This window comes from Notolepis coatsorum (genome assembly GCF_963971535.1).
Source record: "Notolepis coatsorum genome assembly, chromosome: 1".
In the NCBI taxonomy this organism is placed as follows: Eukaryota; Metazoa; Chordata; class Actinopteri; order Aulopiformes; family Paralepididae; genus Notolepis; species Notolepis coatsorum.
Window position 1 is genome coordinate 312,684,371 of NC_140165.1, and position 27,651 is coordinate 312,712,021.

The 27,651-nt window shown below is 46.3% G+C and overlaps 2 protein-coding genes across 2 annotated transcripts in view; both read right to left on the reverse strand.

Annotated features, from left to right (window-relative positions):
* The window catches only part of LOC311226167 (guanylate cyclase soluble subunit beta-2-like), a gene marked incomplete at both ends in the record, with an annotated part of 48,155 nt that extends 32,690 nt beyond the window's left edge, over positions 1-15,465 (reverse strand). Inside the window, 2 exons of the mRNA XM_084311539.1 lie at positions 14,920-15,005; positions 15,417-15,465. Coding sequence (XP_084167665.1) covers positions 14,920-15,005; positions 15,417-15,465 — 135 coding nt within the window. The remainder of the gene's footprint in view (positions 1-14,919; positions 15,006-15,416) is intronic.
* A 6,393-nt stretch (positions 15,466-21,858) lies between these two features.
* Positions 21,859-27,651, reverse strand: part of LOC311226177 (E3 ubiquitin-protein ligase TRIM47-like) — a gene marked incomplete at both ends in the record, with an annotated part of 12,613 nt that continues 6,820 nt past the window's right edge. Inside the window, 2 exons of the mRNA XM_084311548.1 lie at positions 21,859-21,917; positions 24,009-24,168. Coding sequence (XP_084167674.1) covers positions 21,859-21,917; positions 24,009-24,168 — 219 coding nt within the window. The remainder of the gene's footprint in view (positions 21,918-24,008; positions 24,169-27,651) is intronic.

Below are 27,651 nucleotides of genomic sequence, written 5' to 3' on the forward strand. Positions count from 1 at the left end.
AACGGGAACCGGTACTATATTAGAAAATACCGGAGTATTTATAAGCTCCGACGTCCTCGGTACTGCTATCGATACTCTAGAGAAATTATTATTATTATTATTATTAATATTATTATTATTTAAAAGTTGCGAACGATCTCTCCTCTCTCTGTCTCTGCACGAGAAGCAGCGAGTCATTACACACACTCCTCGCGAGTCGCGCTACACATACATACGGGTACTCCTTAATGAAAGCGCTGTCAATAGTATGCAGCTGCAGCACGTCAGACAGCAGCGCTTACAAGCCCCGCACATACAAGCCCCGCACACCTGATGTGCTGCAGCTGGAAGCATCTCAGCGCTGTCTCCGTGCCGACGCGCGCTGCACACAGACACAGACAGCTCTGCATGGACTGAGTCGTGATGGCGGATAGAGCGAAGCGTTCACAAGTGCAACAAAACATTTGCCAGTAAGGGTGGCAATACGAGCAATCTATCAAAACATTTGTTTGCAAAACACTATATTAGTGTGCAGAAATGCGCCGTATTCGACTGCCTTGCGCGCAGTGGTCCATCTGCATCCACGTCCACTGCAGCCGGTAAGCCAAGATACGGAGTTTCCTAGGCTAATAACGAATTATTACAAATAGGCTAATAAACAAAATAATTGTTTAGCTACAAATACTACAATCTAAAAACTTTTTATAGATCGTCAAGCTGAGGTCAGCCACCAATGTGTCCCAGGCCAGTGAGCCCACCACACATCCTCCCTAGGCTCTACCTCCACCACCCAAAGTCCTTTCTCCCTAGCAGCTAGAGGAAAGATGACAGAGGATAGGGTGAACGAGTGTCACAGGGCTGTGACAAAGTTTGTTGTCAAAGGCCTGCACCCGTTCTCTACAGTGGAGTCCAAGGACTTTAGGTAACAACTAATCATTCAGTGTATATCGTTTTTTTTGTATACATAGTTGTCTAACTTGTCTGTTGTTGTTATAAGTTATTATTGAAGCAGCTATTCCCACCACTCCACACACATTTACAATAATTCAATCATTTCTAATCTTTACTGTAGGGAGATGACCAATGCTCTCAACTGCAAATATAAAAATCATAAAAAAATTATCAAAAAGAACCGATAAGAGTATCGATAAAGTACCGAACCGTTAAGCAGTATCGATAGGAGTAGTAGTATCGATAAAATCCTAACGATACCCATCCCTACCTAGGTCCCTCTCTGGAGCTTGGTGTGCTCCGCACGAACGTATCCAATCGCAGGCTGCTGACTTCTCTCGCCAGGAAGTCGGCTAGGTCTAGGAGGGATGGCTCGGGACCGTTAGGATCACGGTGGTCTCTTTGCCGCCTGAAGCGCTCTTGTCGGGCGGGCGGAAGCTTCTCTAAAATCCTCTCGACATTAGAGTTTGCGTATAGTTCGTGCATACCCTTTTCTCGTTGCGCCCCCAGCATCCCTACCAGGGATTGTACTTTGATAGACAGGTCGTCTAGTGAGCGATTGTCTGTTGCTGGGGGTAGGCGGTCAATATGCCTTATCTCTTGTATTACGTAGTCCCATATGCGTCCATATCTTTGGTCGAGTGCTGCTAGAGCCGCTGTGTATGGGGTAGTAGAGGTGGCATAGGCCAGCGCTATATTGTGCGCTCGGGGCACCTTGAGGTGCTTCAATAGGATAGCATACTTGTGGCGTTCATCAGCTACATCAACCATCATTGTCTCTAAGCACATCCGTAGCTCCGTGTACTGTGCTCGGTTCTCATGGGTGAAGTCTGGAAACGTCGGTGTGCCAATGTATGATGCCGTAGATGGCTGGCACATCGGTGAGCGTTGGAAGAGAGGCCTCCTAGGCGAGTCTCCTCTTACGCCTCTCGGTGGGCTGGTACCGGCAGGGTACCATGGCCCGCGTATCCAGGTGCTATTCCTCAGGGCTGGTCGTGCGTCAATCTCACCCGTGAATTGAGTCGGGGGTCTGTAGCGCAGAGCCGCGGGGTTAGAGCCTGGGCTGTACTGGACCTCCTGGTCCTGTGGAGTACTGTGCTGCTGTCGGGCTTGACTCTCCTCCTCTCCCTCTTCTTCTTCCTCTGTCAGGTCCTCTAGATCCTGTAGTCGTCTATTTAGCCTCTCCGCGGTGTATACCGTTCCTTCCTTGTAGCTGGGTCTCACTGGGACCGGTCGGGGAAGGGGTTCGGAGGGGGGTATAGGCTCTCTCTGGTGGTCGAGTTCAGGGTCGCTTGATCGGTTAGGGGAGGGTGCCCTTGACCCGTGTCTTGACGAGGCCCTGGAACCCCGTGCGGAGGGAGGGGGTGTTGCCCTGGCGATCAGCTGCTCCATTAGCTGCGCTTGTAATCGGTCGCGCTCGGCTTCGCGCTTGGTGAGAGCGATGTCGCGCTCTGCTTCTCTTTGGGCACCGGCAGCGGCGCGCTGGGCTTCGGCGGCGGCGCGCTGGGCTTCGGCTCGGTCCCTTTCCATATTCTCTTTTGTCTGAAGGCGTCTAATCTCCAGACGTATACGATCTTCGTCGCTCCGTTGCTGCGCTTGAATGCGTTCTCTTTCCATGGAAGAATGTTCGCGCTCACTAAGCGTCTGTGCTTGGAGTCGATCGCGCTCTGTTGAGGCTGCTAGGCTGGCGAGGAACGCCTGTGCCAGCATCTTGTCCGCCTCGCTGGGGGAAGACGCTGGTTGAGGTGATCCGCTCCTGGCAGTACTCGTTGGAGATGCGTTCTCCTGCGGGGAGTCCTGGAGCTCTATCTCCTGGGCGCTCTCCTCTTCTTGTACCGTGCAGAGTTCCATCTCTGGAGGGTTGTCTTCCTCCCGGAGCTCTCCGGGGACTACTTCTTCGGTCTTGGCGGGGGGTAAAGTCGTGTCAGTTCCCTCCTGGTCCCCACCGTGAGCTTGGTCAGTTACATTAGAACCCACTAGGGCCTCTGTTGGCGGGGTAGCCTGGTTGATAGGGTCGGACATAATTTTACTTTCTACTTTTACCGCGTTTACCGTCTGTAGAAAGCTAGGTAGTATACTGGCAGCGTAATCCTCTAAGTACTGAGGTGGCTGCCGTCTACGCTGCGGGCGATCTACTTTAGGAGGACCGTTTTGTGGAGTGTTCATCATAGGCCATTTCAATATTAATACCACTATATTAATATTACACTAGTTACCCTCCGGCTCGAAGGACCAATTGTAACTGAGGGGTACAATTCCCTGACTGTATTGATAAGTATGGTATCATTAAACCACTACCGCTTTATGTACTTTAACTACTGGCCATACAGTACACGATATATGAATATGATGAACACTTCCAACAATGAAATCGGTTCCAGTCAAAGGTATTAATCAAGTATTTAATGGAGCAAAAGGTACATAGGATACTTTACATTATTCTTTGAATGCACTTGTAAGGCAAAGAGTATTCGTAGGCAAATCAACACTGAATGTCCATTCTCTGGTTACGCAGGAGGCAATTATACAACCTGGCTCTTAGGGAATTATATCTATGGTACACTAGTGATATAGCTGGATATCCTGGAAGGGTCCTCCCGGTTGTAAGCCGGCAGGGGGGGTAGGAGAGCTGTCGGTAGTAGAACGTCTGGTCAACGATATCTAGGGAGACTCCGAGTACAGAAGACTCTTGATCCACAAACGAATACAGCTTGGTTCTCTTGTAGACTGTAGCTCTACAGTGAAGAAGAAAGCTAGTCGGCCTCAGGCTGAGGCGCCGACTCGACTTGACTCCTCTCGGGGTAAATCCAACACTCACAGGCGTCGGCTATTATCCGCTCCACAAATCACAGTACCAAAGCAAATATATATTCCAGCCGCAAAGGGCTATGCAGTCGTCGGGTAGGTAATCCAGTGTACATGTCCATCCGGTCCTCGCCTAGATCTCCTCGGGTGAAAGCGCCATGTGGTCGGCCCAGCCTGGATAAGAATCTAGCTAACACGAGGAAGCGTTGGAGATGCTGGTCACTTTAGAACTCTAACCGCACGATGCACCATACACAATAGACTATTATTGACTTAATAGAAATATGTCGCAATCGACGGTATAGTGCCAAACTCTGACAATTCAGTTATTAATTCGCACGCGGTCTCAATGCTATTCTGGGGCCAAACAGGCCATACTTCACCGCACGTTGTATCGTGGGTGAGGCTTCACTTAGTGGGTAACAAACTAGGTTAACTAACTTCTGTATCCACCTGCGCTATATTTATATGCACGGTGAACAAATAGTGCCACTCTCATTTCTGTCGCCGTATCCCTGGGCAGGGCCGGGGCTAGTACAGACATGTCTTGTCGGTAACTTTGAACTTGGCTCCGGGGGCTGGTCCCCTGGCGCCTGGTCCGTTGTCCAATAGGAGAATGAGATATTATGGGCTATAGTAGGCTAAAGGGATATTCCGTGTATATGTACAAGGAATATACAAGGGATATCAAACGATATACAAATACTATTCAATATATATCAATAAATAAATATATATATTCGGTTTAATCTGATCCTTCGTAACAATACCGATATTCCGATATTGTCCAACTCTTAATTTCGATACCGATACCGATACCGATATCAACCGATACCGATATATGCAGGGTTTCCCCCCAAAAAAACTGAATAATTTCAGGTAATTAATAATTTCACTGGATGCATTCAAAAGGCTTTCTAAATGTAAGCATTATCTGTGCAAAATATGATAATTAAAAAAGTTAAAATTAACATTACATATCTCTTGTTGTTGAATTAAACCAACATGCATACTTTTGACAATAAATAAAATAAGAATTGGTTCTTACTTGCTTGCCTGGGTAAATAAAGGTTAAATAAATGTAAAAAAAAAAAAAAAAAAAAAAAATTTACCGATGCAGATATTTTCCGATATCACATTTTACTGCCGATATCGGCCGATAATATCGGTCGGCCGATAATATCGGACATCCCTACCTCCAACCCATCAGAACTAAGCTCTGGACCTGCCCCCACCCTCTGGAACGCCCTTCCAAACCATATCCGTCATGCAGACACTCATCATTCAAACAAGCCCTCAAAACCCACCTTTTTACCCTTGCTTTCAACACGTGAACTTTTTGACCCCAACAACAACATACTGTAAACAACCCAATTTATTTCTCAACTAAATCTGTAATGTATTGTATTGTTTTGCTTTGTTAAAGTGTCTTTGAGCATTTGGAAAAGCGCTATATAAATCTGATGTATTATTATTATTACAGCTAATCACATTTCCCCCCCCCCCATCATACAATAAAACAAACATTGGCCACTACAAGTCGAACTTACTGGTGGTAGAGTACAATTTAGGATCATGTGGTGGCAATCTCCAGTCCCCAATAAACATTGTCACAAGACGAGTGCTACTACACGAGTATCGTCTGACTCCACTCCAATTCACTGGCTATCAAGACTATTTTAATAATCATAAACACATGTCACACTGGTACAGTATATTATGAGCATTTCCAACCTGCAAACTATAGTTACTTTAGTGTGCACCCTTTCTGCCCCCTCAAAGTTCACACGAGTCGACTGTCCTGACAAAGCTTTGTCATAATTAACGACTTGAATTTGACTTTAGTTCAAGTTAACCTGCCTGCCAGTGCAGTGATCACTTACATTTAGATTTAGTCATTTATTTAGCTGACACTTTTATCCAAAGCAACTTAGAAATCCTGTACAACAAGTCAACAGGAAGGGTGCACCTCTGGCAGCTAATAATACTACTAATAATAATATCTTAAATGTATATAGCGCCTTTCAGGAGACCCAAGGCGCTTGAAGGTTAAGTAAGATTGTTCGTCAAACAGTGTCGAACTTAAGTGCTACAGTCTTGAGTGCATATGTAAGCATAGTAGGTAGTGTGATGAGAAAGAGTGTCTTGTGTATTGCGTGCCAGCGCTTTCACTATTATCTGTGTGGACGGGGGAGATCATGGTGGAAACGGACCACAAGCCAGTCATCTGGATATTCAACAAACCCCTCCTCACCTAAACGGCTGCAGAGCATGCTGCTCACGCTACAGAGCTACAACCTCAAGGTCATATACAAGCAGGCATGCGTTGTTCATGGGACGGGGTAGCACGGTGTGCAAGCTCACTCGCTATTTGCATATCAATAGCGCCGGTCGTCAGGTGTGTTAAATACGTTCTCAGACCCATTCACACCTAACTTGTTGTGAAGACGTGTTACATTCCATTCGTAGAGGCAATTAGGCACTGTCTTTAGTCTGTGCCCAAGCAAGGGGACATTAAATGCGCATTTGCGGGAGCGCGCGCACGCGCCGGGAGCGCGCGTGCACGTGGTGCGTGTCACCCCAGATGATTTCAATAACGCACCACTGTATACAAGCCAGGCCCGGACATGCACATCAGTGACACATTGAGCAGGGCCACGGCTCCACCACAGACGACTGACACGGGACACATGAAACACACAGTCTGCAGCCTGCAGGGGGCGCAAGAGGACACTGAACAGATTAATCAGGCTGATTATCTGAATGTCACCAGCCAGCGGTTGAATCAGATCAGGCAACACACTGGGGGAGATGAAACCCTTCAGTTGCTGAAAGCGGCAGTGCTCCGGGGATGGCCAGATCACCGGGATGAGACTCCGCTGGCGATCAGAGAGGATTGGTCAATCAGGGACGAGATCAGTGCACAAGATGGGGTGCTCTTCAAAAGCCAGCGAGTCATAGTGCCGAAAGCGCTACGGGCAGAAATGTTGAAACGCATACACGCCAGCCATGTAGGAGGAGATGCCTGCTACCGACAGGCCAGAGACACGCTGTACTGGCCCAACATGCAGGGTGAAATCAAGGATTACGTGAGTGTAAGGGACCAAGCAGCCAGACAAGGAGGACACAGTGGTTTTGGCAAAAAATAAGGGTTTTATTTTACCCATTTCAAAAACATAATTTAAATATAACATAAATGGTCCAAATAATACAGCGGGACAAAAACAGACCTGAACAGAACGGAAGACCCCCATCCGGCTATTTAGGGTGGACCAGTTGCAGCTGCTCTGGTTGCCCAGAGTTAGGACGGCTGGCTGTAGAGTTGAAGCAACCAAACAAATGATAAGGGTGAGGGAACAAGTTAATATGTGCGGGTGCGGCGCACAGACGCATCCGTCACATACTCCCCCTCCTCTGGAAGCTCGCCGGCACAGTTCTGACTGAGCACATCAGTGAGGAGGGCCATTATTTACAATAACATTTACTACAATAAAAAGTTAAAACATAAGTGAAGGTGCCCCATGAAGGAGTCTCATTTCCTCCTCCCCATCCTGCCCCATCAAACCAACCGTTGATGAGGCAAGCAGGTTACTGACCAGTCTGTATGAAGATACATTTTCACCAGTTAAGTACAGTCTAATACATGATGGCACCATGCAGCTCCCCATCCAGCTTCAGAACACAGCCTCCCTTTCACACAGGGCCTCTTGTAGTTCTCCCCTTCAGGCATAACGGCTCTTCAGGGCCAAGACACTACGCCCCACACAGGGCCATCATGGGCCGTCTCCGCTGGACTTCCGAGGTAGCTGCATCTTGGACACCGAATCTGCAGTCGTCTTTGGCAGGACCAGAACAGCTACCCCCTCTTTGTAGGGGTTTCCCAGCTGTCCCCGAACCGGGCTCCGCTGCTCCTCCACAAGACACACCAGCAGCTTTCACCTGCCCCCATCATGCTGGACCTTCCTTAGCACTGGTTACATCAGAGTCTTCTGGTACATCAGACTGCTGCCCGGGGTTTGCTCCACCCCTTCCTCCCACATCTTCTTCAGGGAAGCAAGGGAAAAAATTGCACGCAAAAAAAACCCCACTGTGTACTCTGCGTGCTGATCCCACCGCTGTCACCATTTGTAAGGGACCAAGCAGCCAGACAAGGAGGACACAGTGGTTTTGGCAAAAAGTAAGGGTTTTATTTTACCCATTTCAAAAACATAATTTAAATATAACATAAATGGTCCAAATAATACAGCGGGACAAAAACAGACCTGAACAGAACGGAAGACCCCCATCCGGCTATTTAGGGTGGACCAGTTGCAGCTGCTCTGGTTGCCCAGAGTTAGGACGGCTGGCTGTAGAGTTGAAGCAACCAAACAAATGATAAGGGTGAGGGAACAAGTTAATATGTGCGGGTGCGGCGCACAGACGCATCCGTCACAGTGAGCCAGTGTTCAGCGTGTAATGAATATTCTCATGAGCAGCAGCGGGAGACAATGATGTCACATGCACTCCCAACACGGCCATGGCAGATTGTCAGTATGGATTTGTTCAGACAAGCAGGCAAAGACTTCCTACTCATGGTTGATCATTATTCGGATTTCTCAGCAGACACCACGGTGTTAAGGTGTAAGGCCCAATTTGCACGCCCGAGCTGTGTATCGACCAGGACATAAGAATGAAGCCCCTGCCTGGAGACGGGACGGGCAAGTGGAGGAGAGGAGTGTGCCTGCAACAGGTGACCACCAGATAGTACTTGGTGGAGGTCGAGGGGACATTCTACCAGCAGAACCGGGTGGACCTGCGACCAGCGGAGGGGGATGTGACCGGACGCCGCCCGGAGCAACACAGCGTTCAGCACAGCAGCCCACCTGAGGAGCGACACAGCAGTCCGCCCAGCGAAGGGATGGACAGTAACACACCCAGGAAGTCAGGCCGTTCAGGCGGAGCGGCCTGTAACAGCATGCGGAAGACCCTCCACCGGCGCCAGAGTACAGGACGTCCAGTGGTAGGCTGGTGAGAGCGCCACAAAGACTGAACTTATAGAGCCAGTGGTAGGCTGGTGAGAGCGCCACAAAGACTGAACTTATAGAGCCAGTGGTAGCTGGTGAGAGCGCCACAAAGACTGAACTTATAGAGCCAGTGGTAGCTGGTGAGAGCGCCACAAAGACTGAACTTATAGAGCCGGTGGTAGCTGGTGAGAGCGCCACAAAGACTGAACTTATAGAGCCAGTGGTAGCTGGTGAGAGCGCCACAAAGACTGAACTTATAGAGCCAGTGGTAGGCTGGTGAGAGCGCCACAAAGACTGAACTTATAGAGCCAGTGGTAGGCTGGTGAGAGCGCCACAAAGATTGAACTTATAGAGCCAGTGGTAGCTGGTGAGAACACCACAAAGACTGAACTTATAGAGCCAGTGGTAGCTGGTGAGAGCACCACAAAGATTGAACTTATAGAGCCAGTGGTAGCTGGTGAGAGCGCCACAAAGACTGAACTTATAGAGCCAGTGGTAGGCTGGTGAGAGCGCCACAAAGACTGAACTTATAGAGCCAGTGGTAGCTGGTGAGAGCGCCACAAAGACTGAACTTATAGAGCCAGTGGTAGCTGGTGAGATCGCCACAAAGACTGAACTTATAGAGCCAGTGGTAGGCTGGTGAGAGCGCCACAAAGACTGAACTTATAGAGCCAGTGGTAGCTGGTGAGAGCGCCACAAAGACTGAACTTATAGAGCCAGTGGTAGCTGGTGAGAGCGCCACAAAGACTGAACTTATAGAGCCAGTAGTAGCTGGTGAGAGCGCCACAAAGACTGAACTTATAGAGCCAGTGGTAGGCTGGTGAGAGCGCCACAAAGACTGAACTTATAGAGCAGAGTGTTTTTTTTTCATCCATGGTGGTTAGAGACTGGTTAACCTGTTCCACCCCAGGTGAAATCTGCATAAAATGTATACCTAGGTAAATGGAATATTGCTCCACTTCTACAAGGGCTATTTGCATATTCTTGGTATCTAGGAACATCTATGGACCTCAATGAATGTATTCTCAGTGTCAGAAATATTGTGTCTATTACTAGGCTTGCTTAAATTCTGATGAAACAAAGGAAAATATGAATTATGATTTTTCTTTTCATCTTTGACAGTGAATAAAACCATGATAATAATGACCAAACTTAAAAAACTGCCACTGAGCTAATTCAGTACCCTCTTGAGATCATGTGTACAAAAGATCTAAGGAAATTAATAAAGGGAAGATGATAAAATTGAAGGTTTTGTATATACAGTACTGAATTCTCCCATCCGGACCAATGCAATTTGAAATATTATTATAGAATATAGAATATATGCTTATACATTACCTTATTATAGCCAATTCGCACATTTATATATATATACATATAGTATCTTTCAAATGGCCGAGTTCAATTTGGATATAGTATCACCAGGCATGCATAATAACATATACAGATATTTAATGTAATCGACTGTACTTTTTTATTTCTCCCACAGTGTAATAATTTTGTAACTAATTTCAGATCTAATTATTCCTACATGATTACAATAGTGTGGAGAAACTGACTGCGTTTCAATATTTGTCAAAAACGTTACCTTTTGTAGCTTATTATCGCGAATCATAACAATTATTGATATGATTCATTCAGAACGCCGAACTTTGAACGACCATAGTGGACCACAGGAAGTGTAGTTTTGAGAAATTCTGACGCTGGCAGATAGCTGGCGAGGCGATCTTCAAAATGGCCGCAAAAAAACTACAATTCCCATGGTTCAACATTTCCATTTCCGCTTCCGCGTCAAAAACGCGAGTGAAAAATAAAAACTTAAAATGATATAAACCGTATATTGCCGTATATATTGCCGTATATAACGTTTTACATTCTACATGTATTTGTGACATAGTAGTGATAATAATACTTGAAAACGTTTGATTTTAAAAACGTTAATTTATTGCATCACTCATAAAAATATTAATATATGATAATAATGTCAAAAAGGGGTCGGTACCGTCCCTGTGGGGTGGAACAGGTTTTGGGTATGGTAAAAAAAAAAAAAAATAAGAAAAAATGCACAGAAAAGATGATTAGGGTTTTAAATAAGGACATTTATGGGGTTTCTTGTAATGATAATAATTTGCACTAAGGAATGTTGTAAGTGTTATAAAAAAAAAAGAAAAAAAAAGGAGATGTTACAAGGGAATGTGGAATGTTAAATAAACCCCCCCACAGTGGTGTGTGCAGTTGGTACGTCCCAGCAGGGACCAGGATGTAAGCTATGATGCCCATGTTATTGGTTTGCAATACAGACGCACAGTTGACACACACTCTAGTCTCCTGGCTTGTTATTTCACACAAACAGGATTCACGAAGTCTCCCACAGCAGAGAGCTGGGAGAAACAGGCAGCATGGCAATCAGCCCCCACAGCTGGTGAATCACCCACACCAGGAACTGATCAGCCCTCGTCACAGCTGGTGAATCACCCACACCAGGAACTGATCAGCCCTCGTCACAGCTGGTGAATCACCCACACCAGGAACTGATCAGCCCTCGTCACAGCTGGTGAATCACCCACACCAGGAACTGATCAGCCCTCGTCACAGCTGGTGAATCACCCACACCAGGAACTGATCAGGCCTCCTCACAGCTGGTGAATCACCCACACCAGGAACTGATCAGCCCTCGTCACAGCTGATGAATCACCCACACCAGGAACTGATCAGCCCTCGTCACAGCTGGTGAATCACCCACACCAGGAACTGATCAGGCCTCGTTACAGCTGGTGAATCACCCACACCAGGAACTGATCAGGCCTCGTCACAGCTGGTGAATCACCCACACCATGGAACTGATCAGGCCTCATCACAGCTGGTGAATCACCCACACCAGGAACTGATCAGGCCTCGTCAGCAGCCACAGAAAAGGAGGCTTCTGACAGCACATGGGGAGGTTAGTCTGACTCAGCTCAACCGAGAGCTCACACATAATGTCCTTTTGCCCTAGAGCCGGAGAAGACTGACGGCTGCCCACAGCGTGACGACCGCTGGGACACCACGCAATGGGCCTGGTCTACAAGATACACTACATGACTAAGGTACCCATGTACATGTCAAAATACTTCCCAAACAAAGGTCAGTGAATACCATGCGACCACAACACCAGAGGGAGCTCCACAAATCATGTTAGATGATAAGATTTATTCTTCTTCCTGCTCCTTTTGTCCATGGAATGACTATTTATGATTGTGTAATGAAGAAACTATGATTGTATGATTCCATGTGGCAAATAAAAACTCTGAACTGAACTGAACTGAACTGAACAAATCATGTTAAACCCAGATTCGGCTCAAACAAGGGACTAAACACGTTTCGCAACGCCCTACCACAGCTGTAAAGGAATGTGAATCACTACCCACTTTTAAAACCACTCTAAAAGAGCACCTACGGGAGACTGCAATTCAAAACTGGCCCCTGTAAATGTCCTAACCCAACCCCCTCCAATGTACAGTAAATGTAAATGTATTAAACCCAATAATACACGAGACCCTCTTCTTGGGACCAAGTAAGGTTTCGTCCCCATGGGCCGTACAGATCTTCTTTAAACAAGTCAAGAAGAAAACATAACAATAAGTCAAGAACAGAACAAGAACACCATAAGGTCCAAACATTTTTAGATGAATGCAAATAAATGAAAGAATAATGTATGTGTCATAAATGTATAGATGTAGCAGTACTGTCTATCTGTATGTCGTGTGTGTCATATATGTTATGATTAATTGAAAATGGGGGACCCTGATGTAAACAAGACGAAAGTCTTTCTCTGGTCTGCATCCCCTTAACAATTGTGTGTATTGAGCCGTACTGTATTGTACCCATTCTGCAATCTGTTAATAAAGTTTTCAATCAATCAAGCAACACAACACACACTGGGTTTATGGGTCAAACATCATGTTTATTGTCCATAGGGAGAGAGAAGAGTCATATTTCATACCCGTTTTATGACAGAAATAGGCAACAATAAAGGAACAAAAAAAATAATAGATATCCAACACTGAAGCCAGAGCAGACTCTGCGGTTACCACAGCTCACCACTAGAGGGTAGTAAGTAGCATATGGCCAAATAACATGGAGAGTAATATTTCACACCAGTTTTATGATAATAATAATAATAATAATAATAATAATAATAATAATAATAATAATAATAATAATAATAATAATAATAATAATAATAATAATAATAATAATAATAATAATAATAATAATAATAATAATAATAATTTTTCCCCTCTCTCTCTTTCCTTCTCTCTCCCTTATTTTGTATTTTTTTTCTATCCACTTTTTCTCCCATTTTCTATTTTTTCTCCCATCCCAATTTTCATATCGTCCAATTCAAGCCTCCCCTGTCTTTCGAACGCTGTTTCTTGCCTCCCACAAGCCGGCTGCAATGTGGACTAAGTCATACGTAGCACGAGTCCCCTCCTCCGATACTCGAGGTAGCAGCCGTCGCATCTCTTCACCTGCGCGGCGCGATCTTTCAGCATCGGGGGGTCTGGGCTTTGGAGGGACACGCTGCCCCCGTCGCTTCTTGATTCCACTGCGCAGGCGCACCAACCGACCTGTAGGAGTCGCTGTCCACAACAACGCCCGATCCCCACCCTTCAGTTTCCCTCCCCGTAATACGGCCAATGTGTGTTACTGTGGACGACCAGCTGAACTGAAAGCAATGTGGAGCGCGGGGCTCAAACAGGAGGTTCCAGCCCAGTCTCCAGCATTCGTTGCGAGCGCCTTGCCCACTGCGCCACGTAGCCGCCCGTTCTCTCTCCCTTATTTATTGTCATTTTCCTTGTATACTATTGCTACTGTAATTTTTTTTTGTATTTTATTTTTTTTATTATTTTTTAAACAAACACATAAACAAACATGACAACACAAGATTAGATATACAAGCATTAATTAACAGTGCACATCCAATGAAATCACCATTTAGATAAATGTCTTATACAAGATATACCCCTAATACCTGCTATCTAATACCCTACACACATATGCTCTCGCTCGCTTCCCCCCCCGGGCCCCCCCTTGGATAATCCATCCATTATCATTCGCTCCTAACCAGACACCACCATTATATGCTAGCTTTTATTCTCTCCACCACTTCTAACCACATTGTCATTTTGGATTCATTGAGACCCAAAATTCTTGCTGTAGATATTTCTAGATAAATCACATCGAGATATGTAAGAGTCCAGACCTTCCGGCAAATTTTTTCCGGTTGAAACCATCGTGATGCAATGTGGAGGTTCGAGCCCTAGTCTCCAGCATTCGTTGCGAGCGCCTTGCCCACTGCGCCACGTAGCCGCCCGTTCTCTCTCCCTTATTTATTGTGATTTTCCTTGTATACTATTGCTACTGTAATTTTGTATTTTATTTACTTGTATGCATGTACACATAACCTTATTTTTAGTTGCAACCACCCCCCCCCCCCCCCCCCCCCTTCCCTTCCCTCAAAAGGCTTTTGCTTTTTGGTCAGGCTGCTTTTGTATATAATAATTTGTTCTTACTTGGCTGCCTGGGTAAATAAAGGTTACATTTATTAAATTTTTTATTCGAAAGAAGAAACAATTTCCGATATTACATTTTAATGCCAATATCGGCAGATAATATCGAACATCTCTAATTGGTATGAATTATATTTTAAAAATAGATACGATGGTGTCATGTTCTACCATATCTTCATCAATTCTGCTGCTGTTCCACCACAGTTAACCCCTATCCCTGGATAGAGGTCCTGTGTGAACGTGGTCTGAACTGTATGGAGGAGGGTCATGGTGTCAGAGACACTGTAGAAGGACAGAGTACCTGCCTTGTGATCCAGGTACATTCCTATCCTGGAGGACTGAGGGCCTGAGACTTTAGTCTCAACACCATTGTGTGTGAACACGTACTCCTCTCCACTGGAGCAGCTCAAACTCCAGGACTTGTTATTGAGTCCAAAGCGTGACTCAGGACCTGTTCTTTTGATGTCTTTGTAACAGACTGCTGTCTCAACCCTGTAGCCGCCGCTCCTCTCTACTTCCCAGTAACAGCGTGCAGACTGACCCTCTCTGCACAACACCTGACTACTCCACCAGCCAGTGAATCTCTCAGGATGGTCAGTGTAGTGGTTGTGTGTTCCTAAAAGAATCACCGTCCTGAGAGTCACCTTCCTGTTCTCCACTGACAGGGACAGGTACTTGTTCACTGTGTTTGGGTCCAGTGAGAGGGGACAGGCGTCTGGGAGAAAAATACAGGGCATCAAATCAGAGCAAATTAACCCTTTCACCGCCGCACTACCAAACGGTTAACCCTCTCACTGCGACAATACACAGAAGGTTAACCCTTTCACTGCCACACAACAGCAGGTTAACCCTTTCACTGCCGCACTACAGAAGGTTAACCCTTTACAATCACACTACCAAACGGTTAACCCTCTCACTGCGACAATACACCGAAGGTTAACCCTTTCACTGCCACACAACAGAAGATATTGTATATTTATAATTCTGTATGGGTTTGATATTGTGTATTTATATATCAATTATATCACTACTCCTACAAACGGTGAGTAACTTCACTGGCTTTTTTTTCTTAGCATCTTAGCATCTCTTTTCTTAGCATCTTTTCTTAGCCGTGCTGTGTTACTACCCCCTTCCCGCGAGGGCGTCACCACTCCCTCGCACTCGCAGGTTTCCATCTCCTCGGGTGAGTGTCGGCGATATTCCACTACTGCCCTCACTCTCCTGTTGGTCTTGGCTGTTAGTATGGCGTGGTCAGGTCGGCCTGCTACACGGGCTTGGTCTGGAGCCGGCTACTACACGCCTCGTCAAAACAACAACACACTCTCTCCCAGTGTCCAGCTGCAGCTCTGGCGTGCTCCCAGTGTCCAGCTGCAGCTCCGGAGTGATCCGCTCACGACGCTACTCCAACTCTCCGCCCTCCAGCTACTACCAATTTTTAATCCACTCCTGCTCCTATCCTATACCCAACTTGGACTCCTGCTTCTCCTACCGTTTTCCCCTTGGATTCTCACTCCCCCCGTTCCCCCCATTTTTCACTGCCCCCCCCAGCCGCCTCTCATATACTCCTGCTGATCTTCACTCGTTCAATAACAATTACCGTCTCCCTGCTGTCACTGCTGCCAGAAACGCTGGCATTCACTGTCGCCGTCGCAACATCCACCGAGGCCCCCGCCTAAATCGAAACCGGACTCTCCACCTCCCTGACGGCTCATACATCCCCTCTTCCTGGACTACCTCTCGCCCCCCCTGCCACCCCCACCCACCGCACCGCTAACCTCGATAACCTCCGCTCCTTCCACCCTGCTCCCCATCCATCTCCCTTGCTCTCCTCAACACTCGCTCTCAAACAAATCACCTCTGATTTATGAATTACTACTGGACAACAACCTCGTCGTGCTCCTCCTCACTGAAACCTGGCAACAGCCCTCGGACTTCTACTCCCTCAACCAAGCTACCCCCCCAAACTACAGCTTCATCGCCAAGCCCCGCCTCTCTGGCCGAGGGGGGGGGGTGGTCTTGCCGTTTTCCATAAACTCTCCCTATCCATCACTGAACTGCACCTAAACCTCCCTCCCATCCTATCCTTTGACTACCTTGCCTTCTCCCTCCCCAACTCTATCACTGCACTACTCCTTTACCGCCCTCCAAAGCCTCATCCCTCTTTTCTAAATGAACTTTCTGATCTCCTGACCATAGCCTCCACTCTCTCCACCCGCCTCCTACTTACCGGTGACCTCAACATCCATGTTGACCAACCTAACTCAAACCTCACTCCTGACTTCCTCTCCCTCCTTGACTGTTTTAGCCTCACCCAGCACATCAACCTTCCCACCCACAACAAAGGCCACACACTCGACCTTGTTTGCTCTGCCTCCCTACCCATATCAAATCCTCACCCCATCCCATTCCCACTCTCCGACCACTACTGCATCCTTTTCGCTGCTCCCCTTCCCCCACCCCACCACTCCAATAAACGCACCATCTCTTTTCGTAACATAAAATCCATTGACCCTCTCACACTGTCCCAGTCCATATCCTCTGCCTTTCCCCCTGACTCCGCCCCCTCTAACCCCGACGACTATGCCCTCCTCTTCAACTCTACTCTCTCTGACTCCCTTGACTCACTGGCACCCCTGAAAACCATCACAGTCTCATTCACCACCTCCTCCCCCTGGTACACTCCGGAACTCCGCTCTATGAAGCAGACCGGCCGTCAACTTGAACGCCTCTATAAAAAAAACCCACCTCACCATCCACGCCGACCTCCACAAACAGCACGTCTCCTCCTACCGTGATGCACTACAAGCTGCCAAATCTGCCCACTACTCCACCATCATCAACAGCAGCAACCGCAACCCCCGGACCCTCACTGACTGCCTGCATCGCCAACTCCCCCACCCTCGCCCCCCCCACTATCATTTCCCCCCACCTGACTCCATCCTTCCCACCCCTTTTACTGCCTTCGCCCCAGTCGACTCCTCCTTCATCATGGACCTCATGACCACCTCCAAGACCACTACCTGCTCCCTTGACCCCCTCCCCACTACTCTCACCAAAGCCTGCCTCCCTGCTCTCATCCCCCACCTCACCGCCCTTTTCAACCAGTCACTATCCCTAGGCCACGTCCCCTCCCCCTATAAACTCGCCGCTGTCACCCCTGTCCTCAAAAAACCCACTCTCGACCCATCCAACCTCTCCAACTACTGCCCCATATCCAATCTCCCTTTTTTCTCAAACACTCGAACGCATTGCTGCCTCCCAACTCCACTCCCATCTCCAGTCCAACACCCTCTACGAACCCCTTCAGTCTGGCTTCCGTCCTGCTCACAGCACCGAAACTGCACTGATTAAAGTCATCAACGACCTCCTCATCTCCGCTGATTCCGGTGCCCTCAACATCCTGATCCTACTCGATCTCAGTGCAGCCTTTGACACAGTGTGTCACTCCATCCTCCTCCAAAGGCTGCACCAACTGGGTGTTGAGGGCACAGCACTTGACTGGTTCTCCTCCTACCTCACAGACAGACACCAATTCATCTCCCTCTCCGGCCACACCTCTTCCCCCTCCCCAGTCACACAGGGGATCCCCCAAGGCTCAGTCCTTGGCCTCCTGCTCTTCATCTGCTACATTCTCCCCCTTGGTCACATCATCCGTAAATACCACCTCAACTTCCACTGCTACGCTGATGACACCCAAATCTACATCAGTACACAATCCCCCCACAGCCCACCCCTCAGTCACATCGAATCCTGCATTACCGAACTCCAAACCTGGATGACTCACAACTTTCTCAAATTGAACAGTGACAAGACGGAACTTCTCATTATTGGCACCAAAACCACCCTCACCAGATCCGGACCCATCACACTCACCATCAATGACTCCACCATCACCCCCTCCCCCCTAGTCCGAAACCTTGGTGTCCTCCTCGACCCCACCCTCTCATTTGACCCCCACGTCCGCTCCATCGTAAAAAATATCATTTTCACCTCTGCAACATTGCTAAAATCCGTCACTGCCTCTCCCCCCCTGCTGCTGAATCCCTCATACACGCCTTCATCTCCTCCCGCCTGGACTACTGCAACTCCCTCCTCACTGGCATCACCTCCCGCTCCCTCCATAAACTGCAAATGGTCCAAAACTCAGCCGCCCGCCTCCTCACTAACACCCGGTCCCGTGAACACATCACTCCTGTCCTCCACTCTCTCCACTGGCTCCCAATCAAACACTGCATAAACTTTAAAACACTACTCCTCACCTTCAAAGCCCTCCACAGCCTGGCCCCCCCCTACCTGACTGATCTCCTTCTTCCCTACTGCCCCACCCGTTCCCTCCGGTCCTCCTCCACTGCCTCCCTCACTGTCCCGACATCCAAACTCAAAAACTTTGGTGATCGGGCCTTCTCTCGCACTGCACCCGACTCTGGAACTCCCTCCCTCAGTCCATCAGAGACTCCCCTACCTTCAAAGCTCACCTCAAAACCCACCTGTTCTCCCTTGCCTTCAACCCCCCCCACCCATAACCCCCCCCCCCTCCAACCTGATTGATGTCTGTCTCCTGTCTTTTTGTGCTATCATGCTGTCTTCCCTGTTCCCCCCATGGTCTCATGTTCCTTTTGTTTTTGTTTCTTTGTTTTTACTTTGCTCCCGACTATTGTCAGCGACTTCGGGTCATTGAGAAGCGCTATATAAATTAAATTAATTATTATTATTATTATTATTGTGTCAGGCTAGAACATTCTGCAGGCGTTGGATAGAACACTGCAGGCGTTAGATAGAACACTGCAGGCGTTAGTTAGAACACTGCAGGCGTTGGATATAACATTCTGCAGGCTGGATAGAACACTGCAGGCGTTGGATAGAACACTGCAGGTGTTGGATAGAATATTATAGACGTATATTTACCCGTCAGTAGTGTGATAGTAAAGGGTTAACCTTCTGTAGTGTGGCAGTGAAAGGGTTAAACACACAACCTCTATTATGTCAGAGTCTGTCCGTCAGCCGACACACGACAACACAAGTGATGGAAAGAGGTCATGGTGGAACTCACCTTGTAAAAAGGACTCTCTCGTCCCGGCCGCTAGTGGAAGTAGAACAGCCACTGGAGAAACTAGAGACACAAAATATCAGTCACAGCATATTATGAATGAATGATTTTATTTCTGTCTTCTTTTACAAAGCATAATTTATAGAACATTTAAAAAACGAAAAGTTAAAATGACCGAAAAGGTGTAGGCTGAAGGCGAGGCTTATAATTGCCTATCCCCTTTTTACATTACATTATTTACACACTGAAGAGTTTATCGCTGGGATGTCAGCCCCCCCCTGTCCACCCGGGCTGGGTGATGCCCCAGGGATTGCTCAGCAGACGGCTGATGGACCCCGCGACTCGGCTATAGACGCCTCCCCACCGGCGCCTGCTGATGAGGCGACCTCTGGCCGCGGGGCCCAGGCAGACCCCGTTCCTGCGGGTATCTCCCTGGGCGCACTGCTCCCGGTGCCGCAGTCGACGCTGCCCCAGCCCACTCGGCCGAGCCGCGTGAGGAGGCCGCCTACACGCTACGAGCCCGAGTCCGGCAGTTGGATACGGGACTGAGACCGTTAATCTATTCCGGTTCATAGCTTTCCGGTCTGGGGGGAATGAAGAGTTTATCGCCGGCCACTAGGGGGCAGCGTCTCATTAGTATTGCCGACCGGCTTTGTTTTGTATTATTGCCGACCGGCCATTTTGTTTCACTTAACACTTTCAGTGCCAGCAGGGGGCGCACGATTTAGTGCTTGAATGCCCACCATCCACTTCAATGTTAGCGTTAATATCGCCTAATCTATGTTTTAAATAATGGCTATGTGTCTAATCTGCCCGTCGCTTATCAATGACTCATTTTCCAGTCAACATTGTTGAAGCGGATTGTTTTTTTATTGGTTCATTTCCGTTTAATAGCATCTTGAAAAGCCCTCGTTTTCAAGGAAAATAAAAAGATTCCATAATAAACGGAATATTCTAGAATACACAAAAACGCAAATTTTTTGGCCTATTTATGAATAGTTTTCAAATAAACGCTAGATTATCGATAGTATATGTGTACGTATGCACGCTATATAGGCGATCTGATATCTGATCTGATATAGTTCCTGATCGCTCGCACAGCCAAACAGCCACATCACACATAGGGGAAACGCTTATATCTCCGTGAAAACAGGTCCGATTATCCTAAGACTGGTAAAATAGATTCCTTACCCGAGATCAGATGTTATCCAAAAAGAGTATTCCAATTCCTGATCGCCATTCCAAAAATCGATTGCTCCAACGCTACATACTGTAAACACATATTACACGCTGTTCTGATGGTCCACAATGACTGGGATCATCTCCGGTTACATGCGTGAGAAGTAAAATGTGGATTCCGGATTTTTCTTTTCTCATCCATTTTCATTGAGTCCATTCCAAAAGGGTGCATTACCATCTGGGAGACGATAGGGGCGCTTTTTTCCACATCTGAGCTCCTGATGGGGCTGGTTTCCCAACGGTAGACTAGGTTGATGAAATCTGAATTCAGATCGCTAATAAAAAAAAATCGTGCTAATTGTCGTGGTGGGCATTCAGGGGGCGGGCTGATAACGTGTTATGTCGTGGCTGGCATCCAAAGTGTTAATGTGAGTCTGTTTATATCACTATTGAGTGTTTATGTACATTATATAGCGATATATATATATATATGCATTATGATAGTGTCGTCATGTCATGCATTTATGTTGGTACTTTGTCAGCTTATTTCGCTGTCCTTTGTTCTGTTTCAGGGTGTCGTCATCCTTGTCATTAAATACTAAAACTGACATAGAGGAGTGTATTTCTTCACACACAAAAAAATGTATACAAAAAATAAACATAATTTAGTACATAATTTGCAAAAAAAAAGTCTACAAAGTTTCATGTACAAATCGTATGTACATTTATTTATTCGTTTTTTTTTTCACGATTTGAATACAGTTATGTTATAATAAAATATAATTAGGATAATAATAAGGTTTTATATTTATGTATCACCTTATATTTGAATAATTTCTTAAATATATGTAGCGAACTACAAATTGTTACTTCTTTGTCAAAGTTATTCCATAGTGTTGCCTAGGGGTGGACAGTATAAACGGTATACGGTATGGATTTTGACTATACCTTCATACCTTGTGACCGGTAGACTTGAGCAGCTAGTCACAGCAGTAGCAATGACGTTAACGTTACTTGACGATTCACTCGACGTTTGCAGTGGTCGTTGCATAGTGTTTAATTGTACTGAGTTTTTCTCCACTTGTTCATGGACCTTGCCATAATAGTTTTGGCATTTCAATTTGGCTAAGGAGGCTGAGAGGAGACTTGATTTAACGCAGCAACGGGGCTAACGTTAGCTGCTAAGCTAACTCACGTTAGCGACTAAGCTAACGTTCTAACGTCACTCTGCAGCACAGTTCCATTAGTGAGGAAAGATGGGGGGGTTATATTGACGAGGCTTGACAACAGAGGTTCAAAGATAACTTCACATTTATTTGACTATTCGTTTCTTTATATAGCTTTATCCATTCTGGGCTGCTCCCGTTTCTGTGTTGACAAATCCTGGTGTGACATCATCACCTACGGCATTTTAGGAAGCTCAAACCTCAAACTCAACCCATTACATCACACTCTCTCGCTCTACGTTGTCAAACATGTACACTAAAGTTAAGTTGGAGTTGTATTGTGTTTGAGTTGTTTGAGGGAAAGAAACCTCCTGTCCTGCTGTAGTTTTTATTTTCACTTTGTGCCGCTTGATTTAATTGTATTTAATGAAAAAGTGTTTTTCAGAGATGGAAGTAAGAACAGGCAAGAACAGGCAAGAACAAATTATAAGAGTGGTCGAGAGCACTCTTACCGAAATAAGAAACTCTTACCCAAAATAAAAATAAAATAAAAAAGCATACCATTGGTTAATTGCCCCCAAATACGACTTTAAAAATACAGAACTTTTCAATAATAATTATTATTATTATTATAACTTATAATTCTATCTGAAATGGATTATATATTGCTGTTAGAACAGTTATGCTCTGGCCGCCCAGGCCATTGATTGATTGAAGATTTTATTAACAGATTGCAGAATGGGTACAATACAGTAGGGCTCAATACACACAATTGTTAAGGGGATGCAGACCAGAGAAAGACTTTCGTCTTGTTTACATCAGGGTCCCCCATTTTCAATTCATAATGACATTTATGACATACACAACATACAGATATACAGATATATATCATTATTTATGACATGACATACAGATATGCAGTACTGTATACGTAGCATAGAACGCATATTTAGAGATCGTCTATATCAGTGGTTCCCAAACTTCTGTTTTATGCGGACCACTAGATTGTTATCAAGAACATTTGCGGACCACCTCGTATGCAAACAGTAAAACATAAATAAATAAACAACTGACTTAAACCCAGTAATACACGAGACCCTCTTCTTGGACCAAGTAAGGTTTCGTTGATAATCCAATGTACAGTTACCCCCACCCCGCCGACCCATCACCCCCCACCCCACCCCACCCACCCAATCTGCCACCACTCTAAGCCTATGGAGATGTTCACCTTCTTTGCAGGGCTATAACTTTTTAAATTGTATTGCTAAATTGACATTACTATGGCTCATTCAACTCATTCAAGCCATGGCGAAAGAATTAAATATTGATCTCAATATCGCTGTACAGCGTGGTCTGGCGGTATAAGCATGGCGGGCAATAACGTTTTAAAGCGTTTCCGGCGGTGGATGTGTTAACAATTGTGTGTATTGAGCTGTACTGTATTGGACCCATTCTGCAATCTGTTAATACAATTTTCAATCAATCAATCAAGACTGCATTCCGTTCTCAGAATGGATTTGAGAGAGATGTGTCAGTCATCAGGCTATATATGCGGAGATATTCAGACTCTAGATCTATTTGCAGAGCCAGATGAGATGAGGCAACCTGTGCGATTGGCTCTTGACAACGCACAGTCGTTCAGTATTGACAAAGCCTACAGTACTTTGCTGGAACGATTCATTTTGCACGTACTGTATACAGTACGAGTGTATCCGCGCACTGCGGGAGGTGGCCAGAAGCGCGCAACTAGCCAACTACTATTATATTAATACAGTCTATTCCACTATATAGCTATATAGGTGCTGTATGATGACAATACATTTGATTCCTATCTCATTTTGATCCATCGCAAAGCGCTGCAGCGCTTGAATACGGCCGGGGGATCCGCTCATATACAATGCAGACCCACAGCTCTCGTATTATAATGAGCCCGCGAGGCATGTCTCTGTATGCAAATGACTTGCGCGAGAACGCGCATTCAGTTTAGAATGAGTGGGATTCACCATTCAAAAAACCTGGGTAAGAACAGATTTGGACTTTAAGAACGGCTTGATGAATGTGGCGGTGGCTTTTCTTATTGTTCTCTTAACAGACAGGTAAGCAAGAATATAAGAAAAATAATAAGAGAGTATTGTTGAATGAGGCCCATTGTTTATATGTTATCATAGAACCTGCTGGAGTGTAGCCTGCATTGACAGTCATGTTTTACAACAGTATATATTCATCTCACCTTCTCCTGATATCTTCATGTTTTACAATAGTCTATATATTCATCACCTTCTCCTGATATCTTCATGTTTTAGAACAGTGTATATATTCATCTCACCTTCTGCTGATATCTTCGGCCACGTATCCTTCAAGATGTTCTTCAGTTCGTCTCTCAGCTCAGATACAGCATCAATCACATTCCTGAAGTCACGTAGAGGATGGACAGCGATACTGGGTAAGTCTGGAGATACACTGGGACTGGAGAAGGACTGGAAACCCTGGATAGAGAGAAATTATATTAAACAAAGAGAGACAGACACTGTAACAGTACTGTATATCATGTATGTCATAAATGTCCTGATTAGATTCGATTTTTATATCTGTATGTCTCCGCCCTACATTGGCTTCCTATCCAAGCCCGCTCTGACTTTAAAGTGCTACTCCTCACCTACAAAATTTTAAATGGGCTTGCACCGCTCTATCTATCTGATCTCATCTCCCGATACTCGCCCGCTCGTGCTCTGCGCTCACAAAATGCGGGGCTTCTATCGACCCCTAGGGTTAAAAAGAAATCCGCCGGCCACAGAGCCTTTGTCTACCGCGCTCCCTACCTGTGGAACAAATTACCTGCCGTCATCAGGGGCGCCTGCTCTGTCGAAGCTTTTAAATCCCTGCTTAAGACTCATCTTTTCTCTCTCTCCTTCAACCTACCTTGATCTCACCTGGTCGGGGACTGACCTTTAGATTAATCTGTGTAGTTTAGTTATGGTACAGGGTACTACATGGTACCACTGGGTAGTTTACTATAGGGTAGTTTAGTTAGGGTACAGGGTACTACATGGTACCACAGAGTACTACTTGGTACTGCATGGCATTACAGGGTACTACATGGCTTACATAGCTCTACATGGCACCACAGGGTACTACATGGCACTACAGGGTACTACAGGATACTACGGGGTACTACATGGCACTATGGGGTACTATAGGGTACTACATGGCACTACGGGGTACTACATGGCACTACAGGGTACTACATGTCTGCTCCTTTGCAGCACCACAAACATGGGAACTCTCTAACTCTTCCCCCCCCCCCCTCCCCCCCCCCCCCCTCCCTCCCCCTTCTCTCTGAGTACCCGTCTCCTGGCGCTGACCAAGGTGATGGATGCCTCGGGGTCTTGGCCAAGCTTGTAGTGACTGCTCTACATGCACCTCCGAGGCATTGGATCAGTTATTCACCGCCGTCTGTCCGTGGTCCTGTCAACTGATTAACAGACTGTTAACAGATTAACAGTCAACGCGGTTTCATTGCTGGGTTAAGTACTTCTATTCTATTCACATAATACGCTTACTTCATATATCTACTCCATTCACATATATGCCTACCACTTGTATCTATTGCTATGTCCGCCTACTACAATCTCATGAGCTGTCTAACGCCTGTCCCGTCTCCCTGTCTTCCTATGACTTGCTGTCCTGGAGTGTTGACCGGAGTGTTGGACGTCCCGTGACGAAGGCCGGGAGATTGCGACCCCCTCTGCGTGCCCCCCTGTCTTCGGAGGTCTCGTAGTGGTGACCGGAGTGCCGGATGTCCCGCGATGATGTCGGGGAGTTCGCGACCCTCTCTGCGCCACCCCCCTTCCCCCTGTCTCCGGCTGTCCCTGAGCAACGACCGGAGTGTTGAATGTCCCGTGACTAAGACGGGGAGGACGTGACCCTCTTGCGCCGCCCCTGTGCCTCAAATAGATCCGCTATCAACTCTATCTTTAATCTTTCAAAATGTTCAGTTGCTATCGCTATTAGCTCTATCTTTAATTTTTCAAAATGTACAGTTGCTATTGCATGCACTCATCTGTGTTTCACCACACACATGAGTGCATGCTTACCAACTGTCCGTCTGCAACACTACTATCACCGACATCTAAGAAGGGAGATCCCCCCTTGAACGGCCCTTCTAAGGTTTCTCTCCTCCACATTGCCTGTGGAGCTTTTTTTCCCTATTGTTAGGTTTTAGTGAGTTTTTCCTTACCTTCGCGTGGGGTATGTCTGGGAGTGCTTGCATTCTTTCATTTATTTGCATTCATCTAAAAAATGTTTGGACCCTATGGTGTTCTTGTTCTGTTCTTGACTTATTGTTATGTTGTCTTCTTGACTTGTTTAAAGAAGACCTGTACGGCCCATGGGGACATTAACGTGTGTTGTCGGGCCCTATAAATAAATTTGATTTGATTTGATTTGATTTATGTCAGAGAGGGGGATGAGAAGGAAGCTGGCTGCCATCCTGGAGAACCCCTACCACCAGTGGCGGCCGGTGTGAACTACATTTGGATGGGCGCGGGGGGGGGGGGGTGAAGGGGGGGGGGGGGGGGCAAGCGGACAGCTGACTCGACATAACGTTACCGTTATGTCGAGACTCGAGTTCATTCATACTACACGTATGATCAATGCAATAATGAACACATATATATATCTTGTCATTTTAAACAAGTTACCATTCATTCATCCATTATGCGTCACCCGCTGTGAAATTAACAACAACAATAACACGCTGTGTTGAGAGAGCGAGAGAGAGAGAGAGCGAGAGAGAGAGAGAGACCGCATTAACTCACTGTTTAGTTGAAACGTGGTCCAGGAGGGCTTGATAAAGTGTATATGTCCACTGTCCCACAGTCCCAGACTGTTGATGTATATCCACTGTCCAGATAGCTTATTGTTAGCACAACACAACAATACTGTGATGAGCTGTACTGTCTTTGCCCATTTCCGCGTCGAACAGCCTGCAAACTACCTGGCGTTCTATCGCCCTGCTCTAAGACAAACTCTAACCTTAACCAACTTTGAAAGAGTGCCTAAGCTTAACCGTCGAAAGAACTTGCCGTCACGCTCTAAGACAAACTCTAACCTTAACCAACTTCGAAGAGTGGCTACAGTGTAGAAACTGACGTCGGCCAATCAGAGAGCGTCTCCGAGAAATGCGGCTACGGAAAGTATAGACGCTGCTTGCTTAGATGATATAGACCGCTTGAAAACGCGCCCGGCTTCCATCATAATACATCATATTTCAACGCACAGCGCGTTACGCACTGATTGGCTGCGATGGATACAGCGATGAAACCAGTGCACGCCCACTGTAAGCGCTATTGCGTCTAGCCCGAGAGAAATGCGGCTACGGAAAGTATAGACGCGGTATGATTCTCTATCAGACAGTCACTTCCTGTTAATGAAAACAATCATTTATATTTGATATATTAACGTTATATTGTGCATTGGAAACACAAACACTTAAAATTAGTAAATATTATTCATTTTAAACATGATTATTTTATTTCTAGGGCCCCAAAAAAAAAAAAAAAATCTTCTTCTTCTTTTAACCAGGGAGGGCGGCGCTCTAGCCCCCACTATCGGCCGGCCGCCACTGCCTACCACCCTCTTTACGACGAGCTAGTCAAGATGAGAAGCATGTTCAGCCACAGACTCATACCCCCCCCGACACTCAACTAACCGCCTCGGACAGTCCTTCATACCAGCGGCCATCAGGCTCCACAACAGTGGGCAGCGACTGCTGCCAGACATTGACCTAGAACTAATAGGAACCCAAGGAGGACAATAACACTACCGCATACTGCACCTTATGTGGATACTGTGATACTGTGAATAATGTACATTTCAGTTAGTTAGATAGTAAATTATAACACTACCTTATGCATACTGCACCTTATGTGACACTGTGAATACTGTGAATATATATTTCAGTTAGTTAG